This window comes from Emydura macquarii, unplaced genomic scaffold, assembly GCF_026122565.2.
Source record: "Emydura macquarii macquarii isolate MOO-44397 ecotype Brisbane River unplaced genomic scaffold, CSIRO-AGI_Emac_v2 contig_2768, whole genome shotgun sequence".
NCBI classification, from domain to species: Eukaryota; Metazoa; Chordata; order Testudines; family Chelidae; genus Emydura; species Emydura macquarii.
The window spans coordinates 23,269,664-23,297,151 of NW_027132905.1; the positions used below are offsets into that span (position 1 = coordinate 23,269,664).

General features: G+C 40.5%; 1 protein-coding gene across 1 annotated transcript in view; it reads left to right on the forward strand.

Annotated features, from left to right (window-relative positions):
- Positions 1 to 27,488, forward strand: part of TENM2 (teneurin transmembrane protein 2) — a 722,842-nt gene that overhangs the window by 477,831 nt on the left and 217,523 nt on the right. The window contains exon 6 of the mRNA XM_067566613.1: positions 13,251 to 13,485. Within this exon, the coding sequence (XP_067422714.1) occupies positions 13,251 to 13,485 (235 nt within the window). The remainder of the gene's footprint in view (positions 1 to 13,250; positions 13,486 to 27,488) is intronic.

Genomic DNA, 27,488 nt, shown 5'->3' on the forward strand with positions numbered 1-27,488 from the left:
ACACACTATAAAAATGCAAAGTTTTATCAATATTGTTATCCAGCCATTGTTGTTCAAAGAAATTGAGCATGGTATTAATTGCATGCATTTTTGAACAGACAGAAGATAATTGCACAAGTTGAGTAAGTTGAAGTAAGGGGTTAGTCATCATTAACATGCCCAGGGTCTGTCCCTATTATATTTTTCCTGATATTTTACTACTCACTTTAAAGTCTGTTGCGACTTTCTACATTGGCAAGTTTCCTACTCAGACACAATAATGTAAGAAAAAACCTTGTCCTCCAGCACACCTAACAGCCCCCATTAACGCCCCATGTCCAGTAATAATATCTGAGAATATGAGTATGGCTTCCAGATAAACAATTTGTTTCCTCTGGTCTCTTTGCCACATTTTATGTCTCTAGCAACCCTATCAAGGGGGCAATTTTTTTATTGCTTTGATGGAATTCCTTTGGTCTCAAGTTGCAGTGGAGGTCTAGGTTAGATATTAGGAAAAACTTTTTCACTAGGAGGGTGGTGAAGCCCTGGAAATGGGTTATCTAGGCAGGTGGTGGAATCTCCATAGTTAGAGCTTTTAAGGCCTGGCTTGACAAAGCCTGGCTGGGATTATTTAGTTGGGGTTAGTCCTGCTTTGAGCAGGGGGTTGGACTAGATGACCTCCCTAGCTCCCTTCCAACTCTAATCTTCTATAATTCTATGAAGGTTTCCAAGGTGGACAACTGAGTGGAAATGGCAGGTGTTCACCTTATAGAGAAAAGACTTTCAGAATAGCAAGTGAAAGTATTAAAATATTAATGGATGCCCTAATTAAATATAATTTCTTGTTGCATTTAAAGAGTAGGAAATCTCACTAAGGCAATGGGTGTTGGAATATTAGACATTGGGCCATTTTATCTGCTGGGGAGCATCTAGTTAATTCTGGTTTGCAAAATTCTTTGCAAGTGTTTGATGCTTCCACTTCAGACAGCAATACATTTTATGATACCAAATAAAGATTTTAGTATTTAAATCTATTTCCTCTCCTGGTAACATCATTGTAACATTTATACTCTCATATGATAGATAATGGATGACTCAGGGTGTCTGAATAAAAATGAAAGTATTAGTTAAAACAACAAAAATATATAAAGAATTTGCTCCTCTTGGTTTTTTTTTTTTTTTTTTTTTCTGCTTATGCCTTGTTTCCTGCCAAGACCAAGTTAATTAAAGATGAAAAGCAAAAGTGTGTGTGCATGTATGTGGTATGTGTGTGTGGATATTGTGATGCAAATGCTGTTCTTTCTTCTCAAGTAAAAAATAAGTAAGATTGCTGTGTCAAGCCATATCACAATTCTGATATTGACTCATAGGAGTCTTTACTGGATTTTTGGGAGAGCTGACTGTAATTTAATATCTATTTAATTATTTTTGGTAGTCCAATCAAGCAATGATAATTACTGTATGAGATTAATACTATAGATTGAGATTTGGATACATTTATTTTTTTCAGGATGCTTTTGAGGACTTCTCTTCCAGACAAACTGTTTTTGTCTTTGTTGATATTGAATTTTTACATTTTTGCTTTAATGTTTAGTTATGGGTTAATGTCATAATTTATTATGAGATGATAAATAAAACGAAAGAGGGAAAAGACCCATTGAATTTGAAATGTAAAGCAGTTTAGCAGCACAGTATTTTTACAACCCAAGACTATAATCCCCAATATGTTACGCTCTTTCATTACAGACCAAAGATGCCAGTAAATTTCCTATTCATTTTAAAGCAGAAATGAATCAAAATTTTATAGTCTTTCTCAGTGGGTAATAATTAGCATTCTTGTCAATATTCATTGTACTGTGAAGTGTAGTTTAAATGGAAGGTTAGTAACAAACTTCAGCACAGAGATGCACATCCGGTACCTGACAAGATTCTGAAGTAGCCTGCTTATAGAAGGTGTGGATGGGGAATTTTCTTGTCCCTAAGATTAATAATACTATATACATAAATGGTGTGCTTCTTAAAAACCCGTGTGCCATATCTTCCAGGCCCCCTTTCTCCATATTTGTTGTCAACACCACTATTTTCCTCCCTCAAGGTGCCAAAATTCAGGTAATCCTTGACTCTTCCTTGTTTCCTTTCCTCATATCCAGGCTTATGCTGTATTTTGTCACTTCTCCTTCAGCAGCACACGAATCTGCTCCTTCTAAAGCTATGCTCTGAACTCACGTCATCTCCCACCTGCACTGCACCATGTTGCACTTCCTTGGCCTCTTTGCCTTTGCTCTCTTCCCTCACCAGTCTATACAACATGCTGCAGCTAGAATCATTTTCCTTGCTTTACTGCTTAGTTTTCTGAACTACTTAAATTATATGACTTTATTGCATATTCCTACCGTTGTCTATTTTCTGGTTCAATTCAGCTTCTCTTCTAGTCAATGGGAGTTTTGCTTTAGATTTGAACAGGAGCAGGAGCGAGCAGGCCTTTGGATTGTAAAGTTCTTGGTGCAGGGATTTTTATTTATTTTTACAACATCCTATAGAGTGCTGGGGCTGGGAATAAACAGAAAAATATTATCCCTACCCTGAATGCTGACCACACCAATGTTACTTCAGAAACTATTCATCTCTTACAGGTAGGATAAAATTCTGAAGGTTATTTTAATCCACAGTGCAACAAATCCTACAAGTATTAAAAATCAAAGTAGAGACTAAATTATCTGAGCCACTATGGTACTTTCATAGTAAACATCACTTACTGATGTGTCTGATTTTTTAAAAAATGTGTAGATGCCTGAAAACTGACTCTCTGGAGTTGATGTAAATTTGTCATCTCAGCTTTCAGTGCCACTGAGCATAAAGGATTAAAAAATAAAATAGCCTGAAGGGGAAAAAAATGCTTAACTGCAATGGACTTTTCCTTTCTCTAATGGATTTAAGCAATCTATAAACACCTTTCAATGGAGATGTAAAGCTGAGGGCTTGAAAACTTGTGGTCATTAAAGATGCTGTTAGCACTTTTTGCAAGAGTGCAGATGTTAATCCAGAGGTTGTGGCCAAATTGCAATTGGATTAATTACAGTCTGCCCATCTATATTCCCTCGTGACTTTAATTGGATACGGTTCCGTAGTTGTCTTCACTTCCTGTTTCTGAATCCTTGTGTAATATTGATGCTATTATTATAATGGATCAAGCATGCCACCCTAGAACTAGCTAGATCTCAGTATTGCATGGAGTGAAATGATCCTCATATACTGATAGCTAGAGGGAAAAAACCTCTATATAATTCAATAAGTACTGCTTCTGCTGTATATTGTATAGTTTTCAGAAATGTCATTGGTTTACTAGATGGTTGTGTTAACACCAGTAATGTGCGGCTGTTATTGCTGTAGTTTTTGTATTTCCCAGTATCCCAGAAAATATTGTGCTGCATAAGAAATACCTGGCCTGGAGAAAGACAAGGACAAGGTGAAAGAAGACATTGTCTTTGCTTTTAGATAGTTTTGTATGAGAACAGCCTTCCATAAAAGTGTACTATGATTGTAATGGGTAGAATTATGGTTTTCACTCTGCCTTTGACACTTGGATCAAACAATGTTACCAACAGATGTTATGTCTTTTCATGCATTCTATTTATTCTGGTGCTTTTGGACAGTTTTGATGCTAGGTTGTCTGCCAGCATGATTGAAATAGTGTCTCTTTTGGTTTTAAATTCAAAGAGGTAAAGATAGTGCATATTGTAAGTGGCAGCACAAGGCTTATACTTACATTATAATTGTGATGGCCCAAGTAACCAGTTTGTGGCAAAGGATGTCAAATCAGATGGCAATAAGACTTTAGTGGATGAGCAATGATAGCATTTCTCTTTTTTTTTAAACTTCATGCCTGACTACATTGGCAGGTGTCTTGACAAAAAGTTTTGTTTAAAAAAACCCAGCCCAAACCTTGTTCCCAGAATTCTCTCAAAGCTCACAGAATGTAGAACTCAAGTGAAATGTAACCGCCTGATTAAGCTGAAGTTTCAGCAAGATGTTACTTCCTAGAGTTGGTTGAGGATTTCTTAGCCTCTTGCAACTAGTGAAAGTTATCTGTAGATTATTTTCTTTCCTAATTAAACTTGTAAATATATGCGTCCCCCAGCTTGTAGTCAAAATCACACTAAACTCAACAATGGTTAGGCAGCAGATATTCTGTGGCCTCCACTTTTCATACTGGCCAGTATTATCTTATTGTTTCCTTGCATGACCTGTCTCTTTGTTGTATTGACTGGTTGTCTTTTTCTTACAGTTAGATTGTAAGTTCATCAGGGATGGAACAATATTTTTGTTGTGTCTTTATAGTGGCTATCACAATGGGGACTTGATTTAGGATTGGGGCCTTAAGCTCAAATGCACTAAAAACAAACAAACAAATAAATAAATGATATAATTAATAATAAACAACCATTATGCTTGTTTTCTTTTGACAAAGTGCAGAGATCCTTATTTCTAGTAAGCAAGGAGTTATATGTCTATGTACTGACATGGTCCACATGGCCATAACATAGAGCGCCTCACTAGCATTAAGCTCCCTGATCAGTTCTGGGAAGGAGCAAGTCATAAAGCGGTAATAAGGAGGGCATGCCTAAACCAAAATTGGTTGAAGCTAAGGGAAAGGCTCCCATTAACTTTAATGGGCTTTGGATCAGGCACTGAACAGACAATCAGGTCCCAGATTTGTGCTCAAAAAGTTATATGAGATCAGCAGCATTTAGGGAACAAGCCTAGTAATTGCATATCTGGGTTGTATTGTACCCCATTATGGGCTTTCTGGTTTTCTTTGTGTGTTCTAGTTATTTAAGAGTTTTGTTCGTTTCTTTTTCTATGCATGCATGCATGTGCATGCACACATGCGTACATTCTTATGATAACAAGTGCACTAAAATCCTCCAGGTTAAAACTTAAGGAGTAAACATGCCCACTGAAGAACTGATCTTTTGTTGCTTAACTGGCTAATTCACTTCACCATTTTATTCTGCCCTTCATCAGCTGTCTTGCCTGCCTGAATAGTAATACCAGCCTTGCATGTAGAGTAGCAGCCCATATACAGCAATTTACATTAAAGTAAACTCTCTGCTAGTGTGACGGGTCAGACAACTTTTACAAGACTTCTCATACCAACAATTGGTTACCTTGTTTTGATCCAAGCAAAATAATAAAGAATTAAAAATAAACTCCACAACCTTTGGAAGAGATGCCAACCATGTAATACTTTGAGTTTGCTTCTCCCCAAGGGAAACAGCCAAATATTTGTTTCTCATGGGTAATTATTTGCTTCTTGCCTGGGTTAAAAAAGAAAGGGTATTTCTTGAAAAGCCTGATGCAACATGACATGTACATCATATTACATCAAGTATCATTTGTCACAATATGATGCAATGCAAAGCTGACATTCATCTTACTTTTGTTTGTATAGTCTAAGGAACTTTTGTTACCTGCCCTATAAGACCTGTACCATGAGAAATTTTGGGGAGAAGGTCACCCAGATTGCAAACAATTCTGACTTCTGGAGAGCTTTGAAGTGGAATTGCTCAAGGAACCTTTGTTTTGCCCTTGCTATTTGCTGGCACGCTTCAGTTATTCTTGGAATTAATGATTGGTATACATCAGTGTTTGTCTCTTGTCATTCGATTCTTGGGAGGCTCAATCTAAAATCAAAACTGTATTTCATCATTATTTCGATACTTTCCTTATGTTCATGGATTGATATTGTAAACATTTCATAAAAATCCTGTAACTCAAAGAAAAGCCAATGAAAGAGCATTGTGGTAAAACTTAACAGAAATGTGTTTTTTCTTTCTGAAAAATATTTTTTCTTTTCTCTTCAGTTGTCCTTGAAAGCTTCTCGTTTTGTTTGTAGCGTATGCTGTGACAGAGCCTCTAAATGCAATCTTATAAAATGGAATAGGAAGAGTTTAAATTTTTGATGAAACCAAATGTTGTGGGATGATGATAATGCAGAGGAATAATAGAGGAAATATTTCCTGTTAGAAAGCAACAATAAACATATCGTCTAGGTTTATTAATAATTTTACTTCTAAACTTTTCAGTGGGGGAGACTATGGGTCTTAATAGCATTGTAAAGGTCCTCAGGGCAATTGAAAGACCAAAAATCATTACTTTCCACTGATAGGCTTTCCCTTCCCAGAGGATACGGAAATACCCTAGGTAATGTTGATTTATTGAAATGCTTAGATAGCAGAGTGAGATCTGAGCAATGCCTATCTGCTATTCTGACACAGTTATTTTCAAATAGTCTATCTTGAGAGACTTTGTCTTGTATAAAAAACACTTAATGGTTTTAGATTTGATATAAAATGATAATTTTCAGATGACTTTGGACAGTGGATAATAAGCTCAGTGAAGCTCCTGAAACAATCAAAATGATGTATAGCCTTAAAGCACCTGTGACCAATATTTCTTTTACACCCATTGAATACAGCTTTGTATTCTAACTAGCTGGGTTATATAAAACTCAAAGTACTGCATCCTGGGGGGACTACATCCTGCACCTGACTCCAGAATTCCTTACGCTGGATGGCAAGTGCCTGGTTCCCCCTCTTATTTTCAGAATGAGTTGGAAAATACACTTACTCCTAATACAGTTCTTCGTACATCTCTGTGACAATTTTCAGGGTCCCACATGGACCATCCAGAGAGCAATCTGATTTTCAAACTGTGCTCAGCTAATGATCTCCCATCTGAAAAATGTCAACAAACTTAGACTTCTGGCCGAAACATTGCTGTCGAGGAGTCTCTTTATATTGTTAAAGGGAAGATATTACTTTTAATCAGTTTTAAGTATTCCCTTTATGGGATCAACTTGATAAACTTTGTCAGGATTCTGCTAAATGTATAGAGTATTTGCTGCAGGAGAGAAATAGAAAGGACTCAACACTGTATTTTCCCACTCTACAACAGAGGTGTATGGTGAAGCAAACGCCGTATACCAGTTACCAATCAGCCTTCACAAAGCAAAATATTCTTGGAGTCAAAGCATTGCATAGAAGACAGACAAACCCATTGAAAGTTATGTCCTGTCCATTTGCTGAATGAAACTGAAGGCCATGTGTTCGTTTAAACGCAGCCTTTTTATGCCAAAACCCCTTTCTGTGTTGGTCTTTTGTCTTATATTTAGACAGTGATCCTTTTGGGGTGGAACTGCAGTAATACTGATAAATAATGAATAATGGTTACCATCCACAAGTGCAAGCTGATACATTGTTGTTCTTGTTATTTATTTGTATTACCACAGTGCCTAGGAGTCCTTCTCATGGACCAGGACCCCAGAGTACTAGGCAGTGTATAAACACAGAACACAAAGAAGTTCTCAGCCCCTTGAAGCTTACAGTCTAAATAGTGACTAATAAGTTTCACCACACTTTGAGTGAATTTTCAGTGTAGAATGTTCAGGCTAGAACATGTGCCTGGTATTCCATCTTCCTGAACACTGTAAAAACAATGGAAATAAAGGAGACTACAGCTGGCAAATATTTTGGTTTTAAAACTACAAAAAATGAGAATTTGACATCTCTGGGTGTCAACCAGACATCTGCTTTTTTATAGCATGTGTTGATAACATTTTCAGAGCGTGCAGATTGTCCTCACATTGTGTTTAAACTTCAGACTTGTATCAAACAGCATGGCAAATTTTAAAAAGTAGAAAAGAAACAATAGGGTTAGCTAGAGTTTTAAATAAGAATCGAACCTGCAGTCCTAGCTAGGAAAATGTACAAAGCTATTAATGCTTATGCTTTGGGGTATAAACTGGTCATTGGGATCACTGATCCAGAGTGATAATTTGTTGCATCCTGTGAAGAATCCAGTGTTAGTACAGAATACTAATTAGATGTTTTGGTATGGCAATTCCTTTCCTTAGAGAAGTAGTATGATAAAGTTGTCCGAGTACAGAACTAGGAACTCATGAGTTGTAATCCTGACTGACCTGGGCTTGCTGTGTGGTCTTGGTCAAGTCATTTAAAATCTCTGTGCCTCCATTTTTCTATCTTACTGCACGTTCAACATTAAATATTTGTAAGAAGACAGTTATGTACTTGTTCATTTGAAGGCACTACTGTATAAGGGGACTGTTTAAACAGATTAGGTTATGTGTCTGTGTGGAAATTGTTTCCTGACTATCAAATGCTAATGTATAATCGTAGGAGTGGAGAGCAATGAAACTTGAGAGAGGTGTGCAACCCTCGTGGTTTCTCAGAGGCTCTGTTGGTATGGAACTTTGATCCAGAAAAAAGATTGCTCTGCAATTTGACTGTGTTCAGTGATATTTCTCCTGATTCTAGCAGGATTTTAAATAGAGCTTTGAGGTGGCAGATTAAGTTGGCTAGCTCTCAAATCCCTGTGTTGCATGGTTTTAGCAAATGTATACAGTTCATGGGCCAGTGTGTCTCAGTGCTTGGAAAGGAATTTGATAACGTCAGAGCAGGACTGAGTGGGTGTCTCACATTATGTGGTATACAACATTTAGGCAAGAGGTGGTGTTTGGCACCCAAAGAGTTGTGTGTGCCCATGAAAAGACACCTATCATTACCAATGTAACTGTAACACCTTGTGAAATCCAGCAGCAGGTTTCTTATCAACCAGGGCTGTCATGATTATGCTATAAGACTGCTGTTTCTCCAAGGGAGCGCTGCACTCTCTTTACCCACCACAGCAGTCCTCCTGGCCTTTGTAATTTGAGAGTGCTGAGGGAATGGCCAGTGGGTCAGCAAATTGTGGCTATGCATACAAGAGTACGGAGAGCAGTAATTGCTACTACAGTAGTGTTTGTGAGCTGTGCAGGAGCTCTACAGGTTTGAAGATGGATTCTGTATTTTAACTCAGCCATGTAGCTTCACCATAAATAGTCCAGGTTTCTAAATGTGTTATCTGATGTGGAAATAAACAAAGCAAAGTTATTCCTAAATTTCCATTTTGAGGTTCTGTTCTAAAGCCCAGTGACATCAATTGGAAGACTTCCAGTGACATCAATGGGCTTTTGGATCAGACCTTCTATGTTCATTAGCACACGAGTAAGAATGTGGTACTATTCATAAATTGAAATACAAATTCTCCCACTCCCCTCTGCCTCCAAAGGCAAAGTCAAAGATAGACGTGTATTGAATCTTGGTTTTCCAGAAGTGTTCAGTACCCACAACAGCTACTACAGTTTATGGGAATTTTGAATACTTGCCCACCTCTGAAACTCAGGTCCAAAGAGAAACCATCCTTTTTACGATTGAAAGCACCAACATTTTATTTCACATGTCCAACTCTCTACATTTAGTTGTTATTTAAAACAATATCCTCCCCCTCCCAACCTCAAAACACATGAGATTGAATAGTGCATGAACCCTCTAATTGACGTAATATTTGAAGAAGGCCATAATTCCCGCAGCTCTTCTTTTCCCAAAGCAAACCAATATACTGGTAGCTGCTATATATTTTAAAAAATAGATTAAAAAATCCCTCCCTATGTCACAAAGTTATATGTATCCCATCAAGTTGTTTATCATCTTTAGGCTTCCAACTGCTGTGGCAATAGCAAGAAACCACTGAGCATCACATATTGTAAGATACAGTGTGCCAGTCCTTCAAGCTGCTGATCCTTGATTACATGATGAGTGATACCCCTCCTTGAAGTTCCAAGAGGAAAAAAGTTACAGCTGTTGTTGCTGTGGTTACTACTAGCTTCAGCCATGTGCCAATAAAGATGGATACGTTCATATCAAACTGCAGATTTTGAATCTCTGCAAAGTTCTGGGGTGTTCAGAACCCAGGTCTAGTTTGAATCCAGCCCTGTGAAAAAGCAAGTCCCTCTTTCCAGGACATTTAAGCATATAAATACACATTTAATTTAGTTTGTTGGATTATTCTGTACTGTTACAATGTTTTTTATTAATATAAATAAATGTGTTGAGGTTGAGCAACTGCAGTATGTAATCCGTTCCTTTGCATAGCTGTAAACTACAATGTATATAGTTTTGTATTTAAATAATATACTTGAACGAAATTAAATGTATTCTTGGGAATTTCAGCTCAAACTGTTGCCCCCTTAATCTTGCATTCTTGTAGGAATGGTTTTTATTGATGTGTCGAATTTATTATTGACTCATTTAAAAAAAAATAAGTCTTAACCTTGGGGCTGCAAATTTGCAAGGTTCACACAGAGAGATTCTCTGTTGTATCTAGCAAGGTTCTATGTCTCAAAACTGAACTTTATAGTATAACACTGTACATATAATTATATAATATATCTTTTCCATGTTTATCCTCCCCTGCCAAACAAAACTAAGGGAATCGTTGACTTAAACAGATTAAGTGATTGTCCATTCCTATTCAGAAAAGCAATTATGTGTTTCAATGTAGTCAATGGGACCCAAGCAGCTGCTTAAAGTTAAACATATGTTGAAGTGCTGTCCCTACTAGACAGAGACCTGTGCATTAAGTGCTTTCATGAATTTGAGCCATTATGAAGGCACTCTGTAATAATGTATCTAAAATATATTGAGTCATTTAAAACTAGCACACAGGGAAAAGAAGTTATTAACTTTGTTTCCTTTTATAGATGTGAACTAGACCTACAGTATTATGAGATTTTGTTGCGAAAGTACATACATTAGTATACAAAAAGGAGGCACTACCTATAGGTTGATTGCCAAATACGTGAAACATTGGGTTTCCTGAAGTAACTTTTAGTACATAAATGCTCACATTTGCATTTTATCACTCACAAAAATCCATTTGTTGAAATCCAAATGAACACGTTTTGTTCAATGCCAAAATTCAGACTTCAGGGAAAATAGTTCCACTGGGCTCATCTGTACATGGATGTTATCCAAACACATTGTCTTCCTGCTGTGTCTGACTCGGTAGACTTCTTGGAAAGGGGACAAGGACCTCGAGTACTGTGTGTAGATTAAGCTTTTGATGTACAAAAGTTTGTTAGGTTAAACCACCTCCTTCAACCTAGTACAGGAAGGATGAAGCATTTTAAAAGTATGTAGGGCAGAATTAATAGGGCAGACAGCACATGTGATGAACTGCAAGGTCTATGCAAGCCTCCTTTATGTGCAAAGTAATAGACTTTCTGTTAGGATAAAAATGAGAAGATAAGCTATCAAAGCATTTCCTTTTCTTAAGAGCAGCTTACAGTACCATGTGAAGTATGAATTTCTTTTTGTTATCATTTGCCATTTAAAGAGTTTCCTCAGAGGGCAACTTTCTGCTTGCATAAGTAGTCATAATAAAACCTTCCCATTTGTTTCTGTCTCATCTGCCCCTCACTGTAGTCTCTAAAAGCCATAAAAATACTTAGGACAATCCATACGCGTGTGCAGCACATTTCATTAGGGTGTGCACCCCGGGAATTTTCATCTTCATCAGGGGTGTCAAAGTGAATTCCACCGGCAGGCCACATTTGAATTATGGTCCGCTGCAAAATCTCGCAGCTTCTTCTTTTTCGACGGCAGCTCGCTGTGTCCGTCCACCAAGAAATCGCGCGCCCTCCACTCTTTCAGTAGCGGCTCTACCCTCCAGCAAGGAATGCAGAGAGATGGCGCCGCAGGACACATCAAAAAGGTGCGCGGGACGGATAGAAAAGGTTTGTGGGCCGAATCCGGCCCGCTGGCCGTATGTTTGACACCCCTGCTTTAGGGTGTGCCTGGGTACACCCCATGCACATGCCTATGGGGCAATCGACCTTTCTCTCCGAAGGACAATATCCTTCCCCTAATTATGCTGATACCTTGAGTGATGATGGTTCTTTCTTGTTTTTCTAATATGTGGCAGTGCAGCAATAGCCAGAAATCCTGTCTGCAGAAGACAAAGCCTTGGGGAATCCAGTCAAGAGAGGTCACTTTGCACTCTATATCAGAGTGCACTCGGCAAGGTGGAGAGGAAGAAGGGAGAAGCATGATTCTACCACTTTCACTTTTGGGATGCCTAGTGCCATTGGTGGTGGTAGCATTCTATCTCACGTGCACTGACCCTGAGTTGCAGGATTCAGGATGTTTCTTGTACAAGGTGATGGTGGAGGGAGGGGCTCCTTGTACCCTCTCTCCCTTGTACAACTGCACACCACTGACTAGATTATGCCTTTGAAAAGACGATGTGTTCTGGCCATATTTTTCAAACTTAGATGCTTGCAATTAAGCACTCAAATCTATATTTTGGCTTCTGGTTATATGGCCTGATTTTCAGAGGTGCTTAGTGCCCTTTCAACAAGTGATAAGTGGCTTGTTTTCCAGAGGTTCTCTTCTAGGAGTTTAACTTTAGGCATCCATGTGTGAAAATATTGGATTTACTTAATTTACAATTAATTGAGAAGAGTATATTTGCCATACTTCATTGTTCCATGTGAAAACAGATCAATCTGGCTGTAACCATTTCCCCCAGTGATGTTTTCCTTTATTGTTTGAGTCATTGAATAGACAATGTGCTTCATAGTATCTAAAAACGAACATACATCAGTATAATTGCTAATGTTACTTTTTTCTAATTATTGTTCATTAGAAAACTACAAATTAATGTAATGAGTAAGACATGCAGTTAATCCACTTACTTGTGGATTAACTTGTATTTTTCATCTATTTCATTAGTTTTATTAAAATTTTAAAATTACCAGAACATACGGAATTTCATTAAATAAGCTTGTTTACTTAGAAAAGTGACTATATTGAAATGATACTTTCTCGGCCATTTTATTGTCTTTCTGTGTATTTTTAAAATGTATCTGCTTATTTACAGACCAAAACAAGTTTGTATTCCTGTTATTATGGCAAAGCCTTCTCAATTCTGGGAGAATAAGCAGGATTTATTTCCCCCCTCATGCATCATCAACCACATTTTTAGCCACATTCCAGTGAGAGATGCAGGAACAACAGCATAATTTTCAGCTTTCAGGCTGTGCTTGTGGTACTGCCAGTTAGAAAAATTGAGACAAAGCCTGATCCCATTGAAGTTTGTGAAGGATTTGATCCATCTTTTTCATTGTAAAGTGTACATATATCTTCTTACTGCACCAGTGTAAAACCAACATAAGTGATCCCTACTCTGGAGGTTTATAAGAGAGACTTAAGTATGGAACCTCCCAGTGTCATTTTACCATCACTGATCTGATCTGACTGCAACTATGCTGAAAGGGGTAAATTTTCAAAAGGCCTGCAGCTTGTTGAAGCTATGGGACAAAAAATCTGCCATCAACAAATGTTAATGATTATTTTTCTTTTTTCTTGCAGGCCCTTCAAATCATCACAGCCAGTCAACACTGAGACCACCTCTCCCACCTCCTCACAATCATACATTGTCTCATCATCACTCCTCTGCCAACTCCCTCAACAGGAACTCTCTCACAAATCGGCGGAACCAGATCCATGCACCAGCTCCTGCACCAAATGACTTGGCCACCACTCCTGAGTCTGTGCAACTTCAAGACAGCTGGGTACTCAATAGCAATGTGCCGCTTGAGACCAGGTAGGTCACAAGGAATTGTTTTCAGTAGGACTGAACTAAAAATACACTGTACAGTCTCAGTTGTCTGAATGTCATGGGGACATTGAATCAGCTTGGATAAATGAGATTTCATATCACTGAGGGAATTTACAATGTAACTAATAGACGTTGGAGTACATGTTTCAGAAAGGAGGGATTTTTGGTTAATTGAGACTTGGCTGCTGAAGGCTGCCTTATCCTGAAAGTACTGCAATGTGATATGAGGATGTATAAAATCAACTTCATTGAAAAAGAAAAGCTAAGAAAATACATACACATTTGGTTAAAAGAAAAGAGAGATTTTATTGACTTTATGTCAGTGCATCTTGTACCTAACACAACATAATATATATTTAGTGTCAAATACCTCTTATTCATTTGGCATTGAAAAATGGACCGTTAGACATCTCTTTGTTCAAATGCCTCTTGTTTGAATACTTGTTTATTCATTCAGACAGCTCTTGTGTACCCAACTAATAGAATTAGCATAACATATTTTTACTCCGAAGCTCAGGGGAAACTTACTTATAAGGGTATATTGACTGAGTACCACTAATAAATTATGCATTTGGCCTATCCTGAAGTAATAAATGAAGACTCATTTGAAATTAAGCGTTATGGGAGACCTTGAGAAACAATCCCTGATTCAAGATTGACAGAAGTATAATTTTAATTTATATTTCATCCAACATGCAGACTCACTTTAATCCCTCCCGTACACACTAGCAGCTTGATGCCTGTGGGGCACACTGCTATGTATAAAAAAAAAAAAAGTGCAGCACTTATGATTGCCAAAATAAATCAAAACAAAAAGAAGGTTTCTCACATGCTGCATTTCTAAATATTCAGTTTCATTGTCATTTTTGTTCCTTTTTTTCATCCTAATTCTAACTTGTGCTTTATCAAGAGACACTGGCAAAGCTGATCTCTCTGAAATTAGAACTAGCAACTGTGGTGATGCACGTGTGCCCAGGCACCAGCCCACTGCTCTTTCTGCTCATCCCTATCTTTAGAGTAGGCAGTCAGGGTATTGAAATATACAGAACTTGTCGGAGGCCTATTCTACACTTGCCACGGATATCGGTGGCAATCGATGGGAGATATGCAAGCTTACGTACAGTAACTTGCGTATCTCCCATCGACTTCCTAACATCTGCTTACCGCGGCATCTTGACTGTGCTGTGCCGATGGGAAATGCCCTCCCATCAACACAACACTACGCTTCTTGCTGGCATAGATTTACAGAGTTGACTTTTGGGTTCAACTGAGTGAGTCTTCACTGCTGCTCAATCGAACCTGCAAAATTGATCCTACACTGCCAGAGGTGCCACTGGCAGTGTAGACATAGCTTGAGTGTGTCAGAGAGTCCAAGTTTTGTATCTTCAAGTGCTCTATGCCCACAAGAATAGATTACAAAGTTATTGAACTTTACACATTTTGGTAAACGTAATGCCATGAAATAAAATAATAGAGGAGACGGGAAAGTGGATGGGTGGTGGGATGTGCTTGCATACCCATGTTTGCATAGGTTAATTGTTGGATTGTTTTCCACACTGTCACTCATTCATGGTTTTGGTTTGAGGGGCAGCCATGGCTGTTGGGATTTGATGTGAACTAGAACCTCTGTAGGATACAGGAATTGCCATATTGAATCGGGCCAAGGTCCATCTAGTCCTGTCTCTGGCTGTGGCCAGTACCAAAAGATTCAGAGGAAGGTGCAAGAATGCTGCAGTAGGCAGATGTGCGATAATCAGCCCTCATTCCTCCCTCCCCTTTGTCTTGTCTTGATCTGGGAGATAGTGTCAGTCTATTTTAGAACACTTCTGGAGTGTAGACTGTTGTTCTTTCATACACATAATACTTGGAATATCTAACAAGTTTTAAATTCTCCCGGTTTTACCAACCATTACATATCTTGGGAGAACGCCTTTGTGCATTTTCTGAATTCATATTGGTCATGACATTGGAGCCCAAGGGATATTATTCTTTGAGTGTTAAATGTCAGATATGAGTGGCAGAGCAAGAAAGACAAATTGGGTGCCTGTTCCCTCCTATAATCACTAAATCCTATTTGTTATCTAGGATACACAATCCTGCAACCTAAGCACAATTGATCCTTACCAGGGGCGTGCACAAAGGGGGCACACAGGAACATGGACCCTCCCAATCAGCAGGAGCACAGAATTCCTCCAGGGTTGGGGTGGGAAGAGCGAGGTCCTCCTGCTCTGGCCTGGGGCAGATGACGACTGCTCCACTGGCCCCAGGGCCATGGTGGGTGGGAGGGGAGAGCCAGTTCCATGTGGCAGGGGAGAGGGAGAGCCAGTTCCACTGGCCGAAGGGGCACAGAAAGTGCCGCTCCAAAAGCGGTGAAATTTATTCCTATGTACACCCCTGATCCTTACTCATGTTTTCTGAGGTCAATGGGACTACTTACATTATCAAAGGTTTTTCAGGATTGCACCTTTTGTGTACAAGATACACCTCTTAGACATAAGACAGGTACAACAGAAAAAAAAAAAGGTAGAATATATGTGTATTGGCACATGTATATTAATGTATTGATTTACATCTCTGTGATATGTGGGTTGCATTTGATTGCTAAGGAGTCTTACAGAATTGGCCAGACAAAATTTCATAGGACTAGTCATCAGCCTTATTTTCCAATTTTGTGCCTACTATCCCATGTCAGTTTAAGTAGACAATAGATCCTTGAATTTTCTTTTTTGATAATAAAATCTCAGGCAATATGAATTCACCTTGAAAACAAAAGATTGGTTGGCTAATGCCAGTATTTGTAACTGATACAGGATAATCAGTGGTTAAGAATTGAAGTAATTGATATTCAGGCTTTTCGCAACAAAGCATCAGGATTATAGAAAACATCCTCACTGTACTGTGCTCTAAGACTATTTCAAAGTTATTCCATGATTGATTTTTCTTACTTTCTAAGATTAAATAGCTGACAGATCTTGATCATAAACTCCATCGTAACAATATGAACCCAGGAAAAAGGTTTTTGTTTCTTTTTATGATTTCTAGTAAGTTTTCTTAAAATTGATACCTGCAAAACCAAATGCATCTGTAATCTCAAAATTAGTCTGTAACTCTTACCCATCTTCCAAAACTAATGTGTCCTCTAAATTCTTATTAGAGGCAATGCAGAAATGAATGAGACCTTTGTTACCCTTTCAGTTCAGTCTTTATTTTATAGCTTTACCTTGCTGCATTGCACTGATCCCACTCAGCCATTGACTCTTCACGTTGCAATGCACTTTAATTTTGCCGTTTTCTTAGTCTTCCTTGAAACTTGTCACCTTATTAATCTCAATATTGGAGCTGCTCAATAGGCAAAGCCACCATTTGCAGCCTATGCTGTGCGTTTGATAGGGAGGAGAACGTTACAACTCTTACTTTTTTAGCCTTTCAGTTATCATCAGTAAATTCTGCTCCACATCAAACTACACATTGCAAACAATCACATTACTGGCTGTGACAAGGCGTACCAGCCCCAGTCTGGCCCGGAGACGGTTAACAATGCATTGCAGGCTGAGGCGGCCACACCCCTCTGCCTCTTCTGGGCATGCTCAGCCTGGAACTCGGGTATAAAGGTAAGCACCCTTACCCAGCTGAGTCTGGGCTGGCTGCCGAAGAGGAAGGATGCAGACCGCTTGCTCTCTCCAGGGAGCTGCTGCAGACTTCAATCCCAGAACCAAGCCATGCTGAACCCCCAGCAGATTCTAGGTTGATGGATGAAGCCAGGGAAAGGACCAAGCCACCAGGAGCAGCACTGGCTGAGGAGCCTGGAGGCCCTGGAGAATTGTGGATCCTTGCCATAGGAAGCAGGGTCGGAAGTAGCCCAGGGGCTTGGGATGACACTACAGCAGGAGGATCAGAGAACCAATCAGCGTGTTTTGGGAGGATCCCCACTTACTCGGTGGTGGCCAGGGCCCCGGGCTGGGGCGTGAAGGAGCAGGGAGGGCCCGAGCCACCTTACCTAGGGTGCCGCACATCCCTAGAAGGTGCCCCACTACCCCAACGTGCCAATGGACCACCGTACACCACCGAGGTGGGCAGCTCTATTAAATCTAACTAACAGGTTGTGCTGTCCCACCTCAAGGGCCATTTTTGACTCGGGCCGCTAGGTTGTGTTACTACACAACACAGTCCAGGGTTGCAAACGGGAATGCTAGTTGGTGGCTCTATGACTTTTTCCCGCTTTCCCAACTCACGTGACTCAACGCCCGTGACGAGTTTTACCAGTCCCGCAACACTGTCTATGAAAGAGACAATTAAATAAATAGGAACATAGCTATCTAACAGGAAATATTTATGTTAGCTTCACAAAATTCAGATAACAGTTTAGATTCCAAACACCTCCTTGTTTGAGTATGGAAGCCTCACAATAAAGTTATAAATCCGAATGGAGGCTGTAGCTGAGTGTTGCAATGTAAATCTGGGGTATCGTCTGCTCCAAACAAGATGGCTCTTCTTTCTCCTTTGCTGTGGCCTTTGGAAATCTGTCTCTCCATTCCCTCGTTACAAATCCTGTGATCTACTGGAAGATGCAGCAGATAATTTTTAAATGGCAGTCTTCACTATTTGAGTCTTGCGTCAGTGTTGTGGTGGGTTTGGGGGGGGGGGGGGCGGAGGGGTTGGCTGTGTTTTGTTTTCATTTTTTAAATTTTTTTGTTGTTTTGTTGCTGTTTTGAGAATAGGTTGGGGTGGAGGTGAGTTATTTTATGTATTTATTTTTAACATACCGAATGTGATTAGGTCACATTATGGATAAATGACATGCTTCAGACTGAGTTTTCTTAATCATGGCTCTTTAACATAGACACTCACAGCCCCAAAAAATACATTGTTAAAATACATCGTTTTAAATGTACACTGAAAAATCACTCAAATTCTTCTTTTTATTTAAATAAATTTGATGCACCCTCCCCATGTACCTTTCCTCATTACAGCCACTGCATGCACACACCTTGCTCTTAGGAGGAGGTACGTGAAATTTCAGGCCAGGATAAGTTGTTACATCTTCTTTAAAGAAGTAGAGTTTTCTAATGGAAGAGCTAATATATCCTTAAATAATATGGCATGAGTGCACTACCATGGAAGGCACATCAAGATTCATTTCTAGAATACTGAACTGCTTCACCTTTAGGCTCAGAGCTGCACTTTAATACACTTTAACTTTTATTATTCTCCTGTACTCTGTTTCAGACAGTCTTCTCCTTCTTTGCAAAAGTGCTGGGATTCCACAGTTTTCAATTAAGAGATGTTAATTTATTGGTTCCCTAATCAGTGCTTTTTATGAGGTTGAATGATGAGAATGCAAACTTTGAACATTCCAATGTGGTTTTCATCATTTTGGTAGGGCCAGAGAAGCAGTTTTCAACTTTAAAGGTTGAACCGCTTTTGAGGGATTCTTTATGGGAGCACACAGTGAGAGCACTATCACTTTACAGTGAAAGTTTACATCATTGTCTGCACTGTAATAGTCGTCTTTGTTATGGAAACCTCACATGGGGCCATTTGCAGATGCCAATCAAAGGCATAATGGCTCATAAATGAGGGTAACCCAAGAGCTATTATAGATTTTCTTTGAAAGGATATTTGTCGGAGATTTCATGATGCCCTAATGCCAGTTCTTATGCCTGATGTTATTTATATTGCTATGATTTAAGCCTGCATCACTGTAATTAGCAATGCTTAGTTCAGAAAGAAAGGAAAAATTTTAAATAGCAGTAGAAATTAGGCCCATTCTTCACCATTGCAAGAATATATTTTGACTGATTCCTACAATTCTCTGGGTTGCGTATTTTTGTTAGATGTTCATTTCTGTTTACTTATATTTGGGATTGTTGGCAGGAAGCTGTCTGTGGGCTTCAGAGAACATTATAGAAGAGTGGCAGCTCTGCGAGTCACTTGCTGTGAAAAGGCAACAATTCCTTGGGCTCTAAAATCCATATTTGAACTTAGAATGTCTTGAAATCCGTCATGTTACACTGAGGTGTGGTGTAAAGTTACTGGTCCAAATTTGGGCTCATTTGAATAAAACATTCCGGAGATTCAGCCTCCCGCCCCCCAAAAAAACCAGCTGTTTACAAAATCCGCTGGTTCTTCTAACCTTTTGTGTGTGTGTGTCCCCACATTTGGGGCTTAAGGAATGATTATAACCCTCCCCAGACATATCTCAGCTAGTGCATGATGTGCACTGTCCCTTCAGGGAAGCAATATTAATAAAGTTATGGATAAAGTTTGGAACTCCAAGTCAGCATAAGCTCAACTGACACACCTCAAAGACTGAAATATGCGTGTGCAGAAAGACTAGGGTTCTGTTGAAGGCATTGGGTTTTGCAAATAGTTTCTCACAGTAAGTGGATGACTCAAGGTGATGTTCAGTGATCACTGAACTTGAGCTGCAGTGTGAGTTCAAGTCCGACCCTTAGCAGTTTTCAGAGAAAGTACATTGTGCAAATTAGCTGGTCTTCACCTGCCCAGAGACCAAGATTTCTAGTTTCAGTGATAAAGCATCCGAAAATCTACTTGCAGACTCCAGTTGTACTTCAGAAGTGTTGTTAAATAATTAGTAGTAATTAAATAGAGGAAAGTTGAAGGACTCTTGTTAGCAGTTTGGGTAATGCAATCATCACTTATACTTTCCCCCCATTTTCTAAATAATGAAACTAAGTATGATAAAAAGAAAGCACGTCATTTGGTCTAGGGTCCCTGTTATACAGCCCCCCTTACATGAGCTGTTCATAATATTTTCAGATTTTTATAACTTTTTTTGGTGCTGAGCGAGGGAGTATAAGGGAACGCTGGAGCAGTGCAGTGGTATTGAGGTTAGGTTGGTGCAGAGTGGGGGCTCAGTACCCTTGCTAACCTTTGCACCTTAGGGCTGTGCATAGGCACAGTTACCGAGGGGCCAGGATATCCTTAGACAATGATCTCTATTCGTGTAACAGTCATTCCAATGTCACCTTTTTGAAAACCCAATTCAATGACTAGAGTTTTGATGAAGAACTACATTTCCAAAAGTGTAGTTGTTTTATGATCTCTCAATGTATAAGGGATCATCTTCAAAGGGTCCTTTACTCTCTGGGAGTTCAGAAGTGCTAACAGAGAAGACCCATAATGGGGGGAAATTGTGCACCTCCCCCTGCAGTAGTATAATTGAGGGAAAGGAAAATGGAGGCCTCCCCATGGCTGCTCCACCAGGCCGAGGCAAGGAGCTGCAGGACTCCCCTTCCTTCCACTGCTCTCTGATCAGGGAAAGAAGCCCAGAACTCTCCACCTTCCCCATGGTGCCTGCAGCAGTGAGAGCAGGCTTCAGGTTCACCATTCCTCCCTGATGCTTTTAGGGGAAAAGTGGAGGTCAGAGCAGTGCAGGAGTGTGGGCATGAAAGGAGGATGTCAAGGTTGTGCAGTGCATCCTTGTGGGAGGCTTCAACTCTGCCTCCCCAAACTTCCCCAGATCCATAGCTCCATTCTGATCCTCTTCAAAACACGGTCTCACAGTGCTGTGCCCAGGATTGAGAGCTGAGCACATTCACGATCAGTGCATGACACAGGCGTACCATGCATGGTGAGCAGCTGAGAATGGGCAGGCTTGGTGTCCTGAAACCACAGGAAAGGATGAGAATGCCCACTGAGTCCCTGCTCGCCTACACATGCTCGCTCCAGCCTGATGAGAGCTAGCACGAGTATAAACAGCAGCGTAGGCACAGTAGCATAGGTAGCAACAGCAGAGGCATGGCTGAGCTGAATCCACACCTACCTGAAACTGTGCCTTCACTGCCGCTACCAGTGCTACGCTGCTATTTATATTTGCACTGAGAGCTAGTGCAAGCATGTGCATGCAAGCAAGGGAATCACACCTCTGGCTCATAATGTAGATGTTGCCTGAGATGAATGGAGCAGTTCACACCTTTCAGAGCGATTGCTTCATGCTGAGTCATTCTCCTTGGTGAGTTCTCATTCAGCCGAGAACATGTCTTTCAGATGAATGGGCCATTGCATGCCTCTCTGAGCCTCATACACTGCAGATGCAGATGCGCAGCCTCTTGCCCACGCAGTAGACTCAGATTTGGGTTAGGGACTCTTCATCTCCATTCTCCTGCCCCTTCATGCCTCCAGCTGGCACATGCAGTCCCCAGAACCCCGCACTGTTGTATGCAGTGGAAGACAGCAAATTTAGCCATCTGAAATGGAAACTCCACAACATGAAGAGAGAGGATGCAAAACTTAATGGTGACATCTACTTCCTGAGCAAATGTAAGAAACAAAACAACATTCCCAGAGTTCTTGCCTTCTATAGCACTCTGACCACCACACAGAAGTTGGTCGAATAAAAGATATTACCTCACCCACCTTGTCTTTCTCTTTCATATAGGTTTTTATACCGTGCTTGTCACTGTAGTATCTATGCACCTTCAAGTAGTGTGTTAAGTAATGTGACTACACTTCTGTCATGTGTTGTATGCTCTCTTATCCTCCACTGCCTCTGCCAAGGAAGAGCTGGACGGTGCTACATGGGGATGCTGAGCAATTATTTTAGAAAAACTATAGAAATTAAATGCCCCAAAACTTTGTTAATGCAGAGTTTAGGTTTCCTGATGGTGTCTTGTGCCCTTGTGTTCGGTTCAACTACACTCAAACCTCTGAAAAACAGGAAACATACAGTTAAGGTACATGGCACTCCTGCAATACCACCTTAACTCTGCCTTCTTGAGGGATATGCCAACACACAGTAACACACACTCTACCCTTACAGAATGCTCTGGGAACAGAATACATGAGCTCTGTAGGACAAAGTCTAACACCTTCTCTTTGCTAAGGCAAAACTTGGGTTTAGGTCAGGCAAGCAATCAGGAATCACTGGAGATACTGAGCTGATTCCCTGAAAAACATCTCAGACATGCTAAAGGTTACCATCCTCCACTCTTGCCTTGAGGCCTTCACTTACCCCTCATTGCCTCAGGATATCACTGAGGCCAAGTGTTTAGCAGGATTAAAAACAGGATTAGATATTCTTATGGATAGGAAGAATATTTCAATTTATAAAAGTCAATATTAAAAAAGAAGTTTGGAAGGATATAAATGCTCATAATCCAACCTCTACCTATTGGAGTTTAGGAAGAAATGTTCCCTGGAGGTAGAGTATCCTCCTGGAGGTAGAGTAACAATTTATGGTCTTTTGTGGTCTTTTGCACTTTTTTGTGAAGCATTTGGTGCTGGACATTGTTGGTGATGGGTGGACCACTAATCCAGTGTGGCAATTGTGGTGTCAGAAACTCTAGGGCCTTGTTTCAACATTTATTTGCACTTTGAGTTGTCTGTTGCACTCCCTTGGCCTAGATATAAATTATTACAGTAGGTGCAAGGCAGTGAAGCGTCAGAGCCCCTAAGTGAATGTCAAAAGTAACGGGCAGGTGTATTTGTGCAAGTATTTCTGTAAGCAATACATAGGTGCCATCACTGAGGGAAGCAAATCTGTAACAACCTCTGTGAGCATGGATGTGTGTGTGGTTTACAGGAGGCCAAACGGATATAAAGACAATGAGCACCATGGAAACATCTTCAGTAAAGTAGTATAATTAAGAAGTGCTCCATTTCAGTTCTTAGCCACTGGGCCATACTAAAAGCAGCATGCATCTGCACCCCTTACAAGCAGCTCCAGGAGGGATTATGTCTGAGTGAAGTCTAGACACAGGGAGAGAGCAGCTGCTGCTATGCATTCATAGGGTACAGTAAATTCCCCCTTGAATGTCTGGCTAGTTTGGGGTGGGGGCAAGGCACTGGCTCCATCACACTCTTGCCCTCTGTGGTCGCCTGTGGTCCAACAGCAATTCCTTCACTTACCTCATTGCCAGGTAGAAGCTGGGTAGACTTCTTGTGCACCAAGACAGCTGCCAGGTGCCTTCTGGGCCTATTTAAATAAGTTTAAATAAATAAATGAATGAAGCATGTTAGAGAACCTGAGGATAGTTTGAGCTTTGCCCAAAAGGTTCTTCAGGCAGTTTATGGCCGTTTGGGCCAAATACTTGGAGGAAGTGCAGAAACATTTTAGAAAGGTCAGTTTAGCAGACTAAAGTAGTTGTAGGTTAGCCTGACAAATCTAGACTCTGATCATCAGAAAATGGAGAAGGGGACAAATACTGGCAAAAGCACCTCTTTAAGAGAGAAGTTCCAAATAATGATAGGGATATTGTAGCTGTTAGAAGTCAGGACTTCTGCTTTCATCTTTTGCTCTCACTCTAGTTTGTAAAGATTGGGTCATGAAAAACAAACAGTGGAATCCACTTTAGAGCAAGAGGGAAACATGTTTAAGATTTTTTTACTAAAATTTTTTTTTTCCATCTCCTAATTCATTAGCCTGATTTAGGCTTTTATCCTTGGTACATTTAAATATAGTGTCTGATCGTAAGGTTATTTTATGTGGGTAGTCCTATTGTTGAGATTCTTTGTAATTCAAGGAAGGATCTCAGTTAAAGGGACATGAACAGTCTTGCATGTCTGCCTACCAGGGAGTGTTGAGGCTTAGTTCATTAATTAATGTGAAGAGCTTTGAGATCCCCTAAATGAAAGGAGCTATTGAAGTGCAGAATATTATTGTTATCAGCATTGTTACTGGAGTAAAATCCATGGCCAATTAGGAGTTTGATTGTCACTGTGCTGCAAACCATAGCCATTTGGAACTTGGCAGAAGATAAAACCAAACTTTCCCTCTTTAAAAGGACAGTCTCCTACAATTTGAGCTAAAGGAGAACTGCCTGTAGCTATTGGAGGTTTGGGTCTATGACACACAGTGGAGCAGTTCTGATTCTATCTAGTGCAGTGGTTTCTCAATCTATTTAACTCTGTGGGCTGCTTATGCAGCTCTCTGTTAGGTGGGCCACATACGCACAATGCATATACTACCATTACATCTACCAAAAAAATAAGGTTTAGTGTTTGTTCTATGACAGCAATACGATTCAGAAAGATATAGTACCTTTCATTTCAACACTGAAAAATGTCTACCAAGAGCATTTTAATTTAGCAAAATAAATCAAAACACTAATTGTTAAAATGAATTAATTTACTGTGAGGGTGGCATGGCATAGTGTATTGCCACCTGACTTCCGCGCTGCTGCTGACGGTGCGGCTGGGCTGAGCTCCTGGAAAGCGCAGTTGCGGGGAGCCTTCCTGCAAAGATGGTGAGTCCAGCCTGGTGGGGGTCTCCCATGCACCCAGGCCCCAGCCAGGGACTGTCTCCCGAGCATCCAAACCCTCTCTCCCCTCAAACATTGGTCTGGCACATGTGCCTGACATGCAGAGACAGAAACGCCCCCCCACAGGGATTGCCACCTCCAGCACCCAGCCCCCCACCATCTCACAGCAACTGTCCCTAGCACTCAGCCCCTCTCACCCCCCAAGGACTGTCCCCCAGACCTCAGTCTCCCTATTCAGGGGCTGCGTCCAGCCACCGGTCCCCCCACCTAGAGTTTGTCCTTATCTACCAGCTGTATCCCACGTCGCAGCCCCTGCACCTCCCTCCCGTGCCTCGGTTTGTGTAGCCCCACCTGCCACTGTGGTCCTAGTGCTGGGGAGCCTGCTCAAGCCAGGGTCACTGGACCCATGCTCCTGCGGGGTGGGGGTGGCTGAGAACCCTGTCCTGCCGGTGCTATGGGCCCAATCTTGAGCCACCCCATTTTTGCCCACACCCACTGCTGACTGTGCCCAGGGCAGGAGCTCCTTTCACCCTGCCCTAGTTACAGACCTGAGGATGTCAAATGGGCCACAGCTGTGTGCTGACTGGGCCGCAGATTGAGAACCACTGATTTAGTGCAAATACGCATGCACATTACTACCAATTTGTTGAGGTGTGTTCTCATCTGGAATTATTTTCACTGATTTTTATTTTTAACAAGGGCTTGTGTACTAGCACGCATTATTGCATGCCTTGTAAAGTCAGTGCCACTGCAATATGTGGCAATTCATGCTTGCCTTTCTGAGGACAGGATCAAGCTGTTGGTGTCTTTGAGTAGATGAAGACATGTCCAGCTGTAGACATAACACTGGTACTCTTGTGTAAGAGTCATACTAACCTCTCCCTTCCTGCACCCAATGCAACTGTTTTGCTTGAGAATGTGACCGTGTCCTTTGAAAAAAGTGCTGCCACTCATTAAACAATATGATGCTAATACAGCCATTGTATTGTACCGATGTTTTCTCTTACTCTATCTGCTTTAGTTACTTTTAACTGAAGCCTTCTCCACATCCCCTTTTATGTTCTGTTTAATGCTGTGACAGAATAAAGTGCCCTAAAGGCTGGCACCTGCCTTTTAGTGTAACACACTACCTTCCTGTCAGGCAGCTTTCAATTACTGTGCTTCTGTGTGTCCAACTGTGTCTTTGTTAAGAGTTTCAAGATGGCAGTGACAAGCTTCCTGGTACTTAAGGCAACATGCATGACAGTCTGTCTTAACACTTGCATTTTTTAAAAGCTTTGCCTCGGGGGCCTAGAGAACTCAGCATTTAAGAAACCAGGAGCCTTTCAACGACCGGTGTGCTGGTTTTAGATAATGATTCCTTGGAAACTTGGTTGATGCTGAATGGTTTCAGAATCTGCTTGAGTGGATATTAAGTGCCATAACAATATTTATGTGTTGATTCTAAATTATTGTTTCCTTGCCTAATGGCATTTTCTTGGCTACTAAACCGTGTGGTTCCTTGCATATTGATTATGTGCTGCAGGCCAAGAAATGTAGTGAAATAGCATGTTCTCACACATTTTGGTCCTGTCTGTATCTGTGGCGTGTGTTTTTATGTACAGAGGAGATAGTGCTTTGTGGGTGTTTATGCATATGGTACCTGTTTGCATAGGTATATCATATGAGTAATAGATACTGCATGCACAAACACAGTTTATATAAAACACATACTATAGGTATAGACCGAGAGAGAGATTGCATTTAAAATAGGGCTAAAATTCCTCCATCTGGCATTTTAATGATTGAATTATTCTCTTTGACAAACTAAGTCTTCATAGGACAATTAATTTCTATATGGAGGGATTTTAGTCCGATTTTAAATGCAGACATCTCTCTGTCTATACCTGGACATTTTTGGATTTGACAGATCCTGGTTGTAACCTGCTTTAAAAAATCTTCTGTGGATTTGTTTTGTTTGTAATCAGCTTCCCAAAATAATGAAGGACTGCATTGTTGCTTTAAATTGCTGAATGACTGGCAAGTACAGAATCAGAGTATTTGGTATAGTCTTCATCCCATTGCCCTGCCGGTTGTTCCTGTTTCTTGAATTCTGGCAAGCAACCTGCCTCTTAGAAAGGCAGAGCGGATGAAAAGAATGCAGTGATTGTGCATCGTGCACTTGTGAACCAAGCCACAGGTGACTGTGTGATTGTAGGGTGACCGACATTCCTAATCTACACTGTTTTTATTATAGCGATGCAGTTAGCAGGAACATAGATCTAAGCTGAGGTTTTACATTGCACCTGTGGAGGTGCTCTCAAAAGCACTAAGCTCTTTTAAAGTTATCACAATACATGTTTTTGAGATGTTCAGAGCCCGAATTACCTTCACACTGATTTTACTCTGGTGTAATTATAGTGATTTCAGTGAAATTACTCCTACTTTACATTAGTGTAAAAGAGATCTTGTTCAGACCTGACATGACCCTGATTCTGCTTTCAGTTTATCCCATGTAAATCCCAAGTAACTATTGAAGTCAGTGGAGTTTTTCCATATTTACACTGGTGGTGGTCCCTGTGAGGTTGTCATAAAGACGGTAGAGGAGTAGGGATTGCTTTTTGAAGATCCTTTGTCTTAATGAAAGGAGTAATTTAATATTTGTGGAGTAGCTCTTTATTGTGTTTCTTATCCATGTTTAAATTGGCTTTCTAGATCTTGTCCATTACAGTATCTCCACTTACAAACCATCTCTCTTAGATTGGGGAGCCTATATGGGCAATGATA